General features: G+C 38.5%; 1 protein-coding gene across 1 annotated transcript; it reads right to left on the bottom strand.

Moving 5' to 3' along the window:
* Positions 1 to 1,324: 1,324 nt before the first annotated feature.
* Positions 1,325 to 5,559, bottom strand: LOC107075895 (G-protein coupled receptor 4-like). The gene is made up of 2 exons (XM_015338904.2): positions 4,686 to 5,559; positions 1,325 to 1,788 (listed from the first exon to the last, which is right to left on the bottom strand). The coding sequence occupies exons 1-2, from the start codon at positions 5,557 to 5,559 to the stop codon at positions 1,325 to 1,327; spliced, it is 1,338 nt and encodes a 445-aa protein (XP_015194390.2).
* Between the last annotated feature and the right edge of the window lie 4,179 nt (positions 5,560 to 9,738).

Raw genomic sequence — 9,738 nt, 5'->3', positions numbered from 1 at the left:
TAAATACAATATTTCGGACGGATTTCGATTCTTACGTTTTGTGTTGTGTTCATTGTGTTTTGCAATAAAATATTAACTTCAGAGTAACTTGTAAAACTATTGAACAATCTAAAAGCAGGCATACGGAATACTTAGAACTGTTACTAGCAACAAGTGAAAATGAGCTCTTGCAGCTTTTCTTTAGCTAAAGACAAAGTCCTCATATGAGACACCTTTACAAATTAGTTGTCATTTGAATGGAAATTTGCCAGATTTCTAGACAGTGACGAGATTATAGCCATATTCAATTCCAAGCCCCGACTAGAAGGCCAAAACCTCACAACAGAGGTAGGCACTGATTATTTTTGTGTGTGTGTCCGACGTGGCACAGTAACGTTCGGCAGCCTACTGTAGGTAATTGCTGCTTAACCTGTGTGTGTGAGAGAGGCAGTACAGTGTGTATATACAGTATATAAGATTCCACTAATTTTACTGTTTGATTGAGGATTGGATTGTAAATTGGAGGGGTGCCCCTATGCTGGCAGGATGGTCAGTTAGAGCCCAGGCCACCCACTTTTGCACAGGCCCACCCAAAAATCAATTCCTGGCTATGCCTCTGGTGTGGTATGTCTGTCCTGGACCAATCTTTTTTAAAGATCCTATTATTCAATTTAATTCAACTTTATTTGTCATTATACTTACACGGGTGCATAGTATAGTGAAAAGTGTTTCTCATTAGTCTCTCAGGTGCAGTATATAAATAGAACAGAAGACAAGACAATAGACAGTAATACAATAACAATAACAGTGTAAACAACAGTGTGGTGCCAGTGCAAAATCATCAAAAGCTGTGCAAATATGCAAACAGAGAAAACTATACAAACAGGACAAAAACAGTGCAAAAATAATCCGGTGATTGATAAATAGTACAACCAGTACAGTTTTAAGTACAATTTCAGCTTACATTCAGTTGTCGTGTATGTAGTGGTGTTGGAGTACAGTCATTGTGGGTACAAGAAGAAGTTAGGAGAGATCATAGTATGATGGGAGGGTGTGGGGGCATCACCAGCTTGATGGCTCTGGGAAAAAGGTATTTTGGAGTCTAGTTGTGTGCGACTGGAGCGTCTGGAACCTTCTACCAGATGGTAGGGGGACAAACAAGTTATGACTGGGGTGAGTGGGTCAGACATAATTTTGGTGGCTTTTTTCAAACTCCTGGTGTTGTAGATTTCCTGGATGGATGGTAAGGCACTGCCGATGATGTGTTGGATAATTTTGACCACCTGCTGCAGTGCCTTACGGTTGGATGTGGTGCAGTTGCTGAACCAGACTGTGATGCAGCTGGTCAGTATGCTCTCCTCCTATATCTGTAGAAGTTGGTGAGGATCCGTGGATGCAGGCATATTTTCTTCAGCATTCTCAGGAAGTACAGCCACTGTTGTGCCTTCTTAATGAGACTGGAGGTGTTGAGAGCCCATGTGAGGTCCTTAGAGATGTGAACACCTAGGAATTTGAAGTTATTCACCATCTCCACCGCTGACCCTTCGATGTAGACGGGGGAGTGGACTTTTCCTTGTCTCCTGAAGTCAACGATCAGCTCTTTGGTTTTGCTGACATTGAGACATAGGTTGTTGGTTCGGCACCAGTCTGCAAGTTGTTTTATCTCCTCCCTGTAGGCAGTCTTATCATTGTCAGTGATCAGACCCACAACTGTGGTATCGTCAGCATATTTGATGATGGTGTTTGTGCTGAACTTAGCAGTACAGTTGTGGGTGAACAGGGAGTTAAGCAGTGGGCTGAGCACACAGCCTTGAGGGGCACCGGTGTTAAGGGTGAGTGTGATGGAGGTGAGGTTGCTAATCCTAACAGTCTGGGATCTGCTGATAAGGAAGTCTAGGATCCAGCTACAGAGGGTGGTTTCTAGACCTAGAGCCCTAAGTTTGGTAGCAAGTTTAATGGGTATGATGGTGTTAAATGCTGAGCTAAAGTCAATGAACAGCATTCTTTTATAGGTGTTCCTTTTATCCAGGTGGGTTAGTGTGGTGTGTAAAGCTATAGAGATTGCATCCTCCGTGTAGCGGTTTGTGCGATAGGCAAACTGGAAAGGATCAAGTGTTTTTGGAATGCTGGCTTTAATGTGTGGAATAAGTAGGTTTTCAAAGCACTTCATTATGATGGCGGTGAGAGCAATAGGGCGATAGTCGTTCAGGCATGTGGGTTGCCAGGATTTTTTTTTGTTACTGTCATGACGTTGGTTGTCTTGAAGTGGCTAGGTACAGTAGCCTGGGCCAAGGACACTCCGAGCAGGCTGGCAGACATAGTACACGTATTCCTCGTATAACACCCACCCACATAATGCTTTTTCAAGCAAAACGTTTAACGAATATTTCTCACATTAGGTGGCTAAGTGTTAAGAGGGAGTAAAAGGTGGGTATTTGCCTGCATTGTGCTGTTTGTCTCCCTGTGTTTTTCCATCAAATCAGATGGTTCTCATTTTATGTGGTTTGAATACATCTTTGATTGTACATAGTGCGTCACTAGCCTTTGCAATGAAATGCAGGAGTGCAAAAGGTACTGTAATGGCAGTCCTTCTGCAAAATTAACAGGCAAAGAGATCACAACACTGGTAGAGAAATAATGAACCACACAGAGATAGGTGACTGAAACTGTAATATTGCCTGCACTTTGAATCTGACTGGGTCAAAACAATTTGTACGATTCATCCAATTTAATTTTTTTTCATAGTAAATAACACATGCTTTTATTTAAGTTAGGCCAGGTTTGTCAAACAGAATGTTATGTTTTTAACATAATTTTAAGGTAATTTGCTGATGCAAGCCATGGTCACAAATGTAGGAGTACGACAGAGATTTTATGTCAACTGATTTTAAATAAAGGCTTCGGGTTTTTTGTTCTCTTTTGGGTTTTTTTCCATTTCCAAGTCATCCTGTCTTTCAAGTGACAACAGTATTCACAGATTGAGTGATACACTTTTTGCCTAAACGCTCATCAATTACCACACCAAATGAGGTGACACATCAGACGTGTGGGGTGCTTAGCTGGAATCACACTTGAAACAGGGACAGAGAACAGAAAAACAGAGCAACAAGGAAAGAGGGACAGTGCACTGTGACACATGGTCATTGTATTTATGTCTGTTTACCCTGTGTGAGCACCCAGAGATTCCTGCCCCTCATTCAACTCTTGGGCAGAGAGGGGAGAATATAAAATCATTGGTCAGTGGGGGCTTCTTGGACATAGCAGAAGCAAGAGTGTCTGAATGGGGAGTGACCTGATTCTGCAAAATTCATTCTCTAAAAGCAGAAGGAATACCTCAAAGCTGAAGTCATGTTTAGATCTGAGATTTGTATAGCAAGGAACTTCAACTCACACTGTCAATACCTGTAATAAAAAAAGCATTATTCCTAATTTAGTATTGTCAGAAACTAAATTCACGGGTAGGTTTTAACATGTTATTTTAATAAGCAATAAAACATAACAAATTGCACATTTTGTACAAATACAGTAAAACTGTAATGAGACTGATTTTTTTAAAGTCATTGAAATGCCAGCTGCATTATCACTGCTAAACCAAAACATTTTTATATGATGCTCTGGAGAGCTGATGTAAACATAAATTAGAGAGCCACAGAAAAGCAATTGGGAGAATCCTGACCACACATTAATAACAATTTCAGTTGCACAAAAAAGCCACATGCTCTGCACAATGCATAACATATAATTTATGTTTTAGAGTTAATGTTTCTAATTTTTGTCTGTTTATGGTTTTGTTTAAAAGACATTTGAGAAGCATTTACATGCTTATTTCAAAGGTCAGCTCTCCTACATATAAATCAAATCTGTGTATACTGATCTACCAACCTTCTCAACTTCATACTTGCTGCAGCCTAACTTGTTCATTCCTCACAGGTGAGGGGGTTGTGACAGCACTGACATTCGGCGCTTCCTCGCCAGGTCAGTGAACACCAAACTATTAAGTACAATATCCCTTTATATGCATCAGTTAATTTCATCGCTATTAGAAAAATTACCAAAATACTGAATTATTTTGTTTCATGGACTCTAGTGAATATTGTGTGGTTAGTTGTACCATTATGGCTCATGCAATAGCTGAATAACTCTCTTTTAAAATTATTTAATAGGCTTCTATTTCTATCTCGATTTTTAATTTAGAAAAATCATGCTTTCAGCCTCAATTTGCCAAAAGACAAATCCCCAGCAGGCAGTTGTAACCCTGAGTGCAGCTAGAGCAAAATGTTATTTTCAGTTTGTCTATAATTTAATTTGAATTGATTAGTTTTAACTCAATTCTCCTACAGTAGGTGCATGGGATACTGTAAAAGTTTGAAATACACAGACACATGGAAACACGGACACAAGGCAAGAACAACTATAACCTCAAAACCAATAAAAGTATTTTAAAACTGACAAATACATAGTGAAGCTTTGAACATTACTGGAAGAAATATACACTCTAAAGTCAAGATGAGTCATACTGAAATCTCAGAGAGTCATTGGTGGGTTTTAGGGCCCCTGGCTAGTGTGTAAAATTGACCATGAGAAGATACGATTTGGTGGACTACATTTTGACCAGAAAGTCCTCCATTTGCGGAACAACAGTATAATTGATTTCATTCCCACTATGCTGTACAATTTCCCTTGAAGAGAACCTTAACTTCCCATACTGTTGGTCCTCGTTGAAGAACACAGCTTAGTGTTCTCCACTCTGGACAGGTAGAGTAAGGGCTGAGTGCTGCTGCTGATGTTGACGAAGGAGAAGGCAAAGGGCTGGATGTAGCACTTAAACACATCGACAGAATAATATTGCTGGAAAGGGAAAAGAGCTACAGGTGGGAGATAATTAAATACTATAATAGCCAGGATGGACAGAACCATCTTGAAGGCCTTCTTCTTCATGGGGTGCATCTCGTCTTTCCCTGGTCCAGATCTCTTCAGTGCCCACAGGATGGAGATGTTACAGAATAACATGAAGGCAAAGGCAGTGAGGATACTGACAGTGAATATCTTCTCAAAGTTCTCAATCCCCCCAATGGCCTTGGCGATGGCGTATGCTAACGTGATGGCCAGCACCACCACTGAGCAGGCTGCTCTGTATTTGTGATCTTTGAGGCCTGTGAAAGTGATGGGATGCAGCACAGCTACATACCGGTCTAAACAGATACAGGAGAGAAACAGGGGACCCCCCATGTCCTTCACCCCATAAGCAAATTTCTGGGCATACCAGACATCTTTATTATTGAGAAGAAATACATTAACAATGTCAAGAGGGACCATGCAGCCAAAGAAGCCATCCATGACTGCAAGGTTAAATATGAAGATGTCTGAAGTGGAGGATTCTCCTGTTTTTCTCAGTATGAGCCAAAGAACTGTTACATTGGCTGGCAGACCCAAGATGACATTGAAAATCTGAGCAGTTAAGTCAAAGAAAATACCAGCAGGTCTCTCTTCACATCCATCAAAAGGTGTCCATGGCCTAACTGAGTCATTCGGTTTGCTGTGGTTGAGCAGAAAAGTTGAGTTTGAGTCAAAGGCATCCATCATGATCTATAGAGGAAACAAAGAACATCTGGTTGTGCAACAGTTTTAGACACAAAAAGGACATAACTATTTACTTATATTACAGTAGCATATGCCCCCAGAAGACAGGCATACTATAAACACATGTATTTGGGAATTTTGGTTAAATTGTAAATGCATAATTAGACTCTAATAAGATCTATGGAAAAATAGTCAAAATATGAGTTTAAAAAATAGTCCAAATATTAATATTATTCCATTTAAATGGACTTCTTAACTGAAGTTCAGGGGATTAATGACAAACAAGTTCATTTCACCCAGATGTGATAAACCCTAATCATTATATACAGCTATACACGCATCTCTCATGCAAGCGCCTCTTTTTTCCCACATTTTGTCTCCTGCAATTATCCTCCACTTCATCTCCACTTTTGCAGCTGCCCCTGCAAACTCCTCTCTCTGTACAGGGATCCCAAACTGCCTTTTTCTATGGCCAGGGGGCTGCTCCTTTACCCAGCAGGTTAAGCCAAAATCTATTATACCTAAATTGCTCAATAAACATTCACAAAGCATCTGATTCTTGAATGTATTATACTGTGTTAAATGAATTGGATCTCTGGTGGAGATTGTAGGGTTGACTTGTGGTAGCATGAAATAAACTTTCATTAGCCCCCCTGGCTTGAACACTCACCTAATCCCAGTTCTATTGAATGGACTTGGTAGAAAGAACAGCTCAACACCGCCCTCAGTACAGAGATTAACAGAGACACTGTCTATTGTAAGATTTAAAATTTGTGGACTTATTGTTTACTCACTCTGCAGTTTTCTGGAATTTTGCCAAATATTAAATAAATATTTGGTTTCAAACTGCCTAAATTGTAAGAAAACCATAGTCAATGTAGCTAGGAATTTAAGGATGACGAAATGCACGCTGCTGAAAGAAATGACACAATAATACTTATTGAGAATTCAAAACTTGTTGGAAAAAGGTTTTCCTGTTGCTTTCTTTTAAAAGCACTGGACTATTGAAATTACTAGTAATAACAGCATCTGTTTTACTGCATTGTAGCCTATTTTAATATACATACATAGAACTTGAGTAACAGTTCATAGCAAACTAAATTCAAAAAGATTTAGAGGAAACTCAAGACACCTGAGGTCTAAAATATAGACCTCTAAAATAGGTTCTAAAATATATTTAATGCAGACAAGTGGAGAATATTATATGCAGGTAGGAAAAAGAAAGAATAGATAGGAAACTGGAAACAGTTCATGAAAAAAAGACTAAGGTGCTTATGCTGAAGCATTTTAAATTTCTAAACAATGCTGGGAAACAGTGAAAAAGGCAAACAAAATATTAGGATAGACATAATTGAAATCGCAGGTCATTGTGCTGAAATTGTACAATGAACTAGAAAGACCTTACTGAATACTGTTTACAGTTTAATCCCTATGTTAGAAATAAGATATCTTGAGAGAATGTCCTAAACCGACAGATGGAAGGAACTTTGTTTTTTCTTAGTCTGAAACAAAAAATAATACAAGAGATTTGGACAATGTCAACTCAGTGGACTTCAGAATGAACAGTGAAACACAAACAAAATAACACAAAACAACTATGTGGACAAGAAGCTACAAATTACAAGAAACTTCCTTTTCACCCAAAGGGTTATGGGAGCGTGGAACACGCCGCACAGCCATACTGTAGAAGTCGATACCCTGGCTTGCTTCGAGAAATGGATGGATGAGGTCCTTGAATCAATTAGCTACTAACTACAAAAGAAGATTGATGGGCTGAATTGATTCTGAACTGGAGTGCCTTCCCTTCTGTCTGGAGTCTGCAAGTTCTCACATGTGTGGTTTTGCCCTGGACCATGGGGACAAAGTGAGGGAGGAGTTGTTCTCCCACCCTGTGTCTTGTGCTTCCAGGATGGGCTCTGCGTGGCTGCAACACTCACCAGAACAGCAGCTTTTTGATATAGAATGGAAGAATGTCTTCTAAAATATAGTAAAACAATGTTATTTTCATCTTTAACAAATAAAAAAATTCTGTTTATTAAAGATAAGAGAACAACAATGTTAAAACAGTGAGCATCACAAAGCTGCTTTACCTAAAGACTCCTATCCCTGTTTACCTAAATGGTAGCTTCCTTCGTTTTCTGCTGTGCTTAAGTACTGATTAAAATGGTGCTTACACTGTATTGCTTTCATATTTATCATAAAAGCAGATGAAACTGCTCAGAAATGCCAATTACTAATTTATACCAGACACTGAATGATTGTACACTTGCATGTCTCTCAGTCTGCCACCCACATTAAAGTAATATTTGTAAAAATAAGCAGATCATCAGGTTGAGACTGAACCTATCACATTGAGCTTGTTTTCTTTTTAAAAACATATATTACCTGTTTCACAACAACCCTTTTTCTCTTGTTACAATGCTTACAATGTTTCCTTGAAACAAATTTGGAAGAATAGCCATTTTATTTCACTAATGTAAAATTGTATTGAATCTCTCAAGAGCAATACATTTACACTCACAGTCTATATAATTCAGAATGAAACTTTAAGAAAAAGCCTTACATCTTATATTACTGTTTTAAAAAAAATGTTTTTCAAATCCATTAGAGGTCAGTAACACATAGCAAAAAAAAAACTTCCTAAGTTAAAATAAATGAGAATTTTATGGAGCCAAGAGAAAACAGACAAATGTTTAAACTTTGTTTAAAGTTCTGTTTGTAAAAAAATGTTTGTAGTCAAAGATGTCTAATTTGCAATATTTGGGTTATCTTAAGCTGTATTCCAACAGAATAATACAAAAGAAGATACGTTTGAACAATGGTATATCTTCCAAAATATTATAAGTACAACATATATCATTAGATATGTAGAAAGCAATAGAAAAGCACCTCAGCACCCGTCAACAGTTTATTAATAAAGAAAACCAGCATTTACACCAATGCGGAATAGAAAATCTGAGCACACTGTAAGCATGCAATAGTCTTACCAAGGCTACAGCAACGTTTGTATTCAGATTTAGGTTGGCTTGATGTTATTCTGTTGCACTCCACGGAGGAGGACTCCTGTTAAATCCTAAAGGAGTCCTCCGTATGAATGTGAACTTTAAACAACTAGGGCATGGCTTTGGGACAGACCTGCCCATCGATCTCTAGAGAAGTGTTAGGGAGGGCTTTTGATTTAATCCAGTCTGGGCACAGAAGATGGGTTGAACAATTCAATCGAAAATCCACAGCTGGTGATACTCAATAAAAACATTCTGCAGAGTCCGTGCTCTCCAGAATTGAGAAAATCACATATTAATGAAAAAGACAGAATAAGAAATTGACATTTTGATTTGAGCGGATTGTCCAGAAAAGGGCTATATAAGTGTAAGCAATTATTATAATAATTATTATTATAATCAAAATATTGTATAGACATTCTCACTGTGTAATCTCAAACAACAATTGGAGACTCAAGAAGGCAAATAATAGTTGCTGCAAATAAAGCAGTTAATGATTACTTGCTGTAAACCTGAGAGACCATGAGGAATCTTGTACACTGTTTACGGTTTGCTTAAAATAATTAGAAAACATATTAGTACACTTACAAATATTAATACATTTAAAAAATTGGACTGAACGTTAAAGCTGAGAGAAATGTGTTTGGATTGGTATTTTAATAGACATGTTTTTGTTTTGAAAACAAGACAGGAAATAAAGGTGTTATATACATGATAAGACACTGGGGGACAACGGGGCAGCTCACATAACAAGGCAACAGAAATGGAGCTCAGGGCTGGTCTCCTAACATCTAGCCATCTAGTCGCTAGAGAGATGGAGCCTATCCCAGTAAGCAACAGGCACAAGGCAGTCTATTACAGGGCAGACAGACACAAATGCAAACATGTACTCATATTAAAGGCCAAATATCCCTAACCCTAACCCTAATCCAATAAATCTCACGGAGAGGATCTAAAAAACCCAGGTCCAAAACTGAACCTAGGGCCTCAGCACTATGAGGCAAAATACTAACCTGTCCCTTAATGCCACCCTCCATGCTTTACCAGTAATTGTTCCATTGCGAGTAATTGTTACACTCTCAGTTCAGTAGTATAGTTAGATCCTATTGTAGTGGTTTGATGGGTTTACTGAGACAATTATTAATTGTAACAGTAATCACGAGGTTGTTCGTTGTAG

This window comes from Lepisosteus oculatus, chromosome 18, assembly GCF_040954835.1.
Source record: "Lepisosteus oculatus isolate fLepOcu1 chromosome 18, fLepOcu1.hap2, whole genome shotgun sequence".
Classification (NCBI taxonomy): domain Eukaryota; kingdom Metazoa; phylum Chordata; class Actinopteri; order Semionotiformes; family Lepisosteidae; genus Lepisosteus; species Lepisosteus oculatus.
Note: the sequence above shows the minus strand (reverse complement) of the source record. Positions and strands in the feature narration are given on the sequence as shown.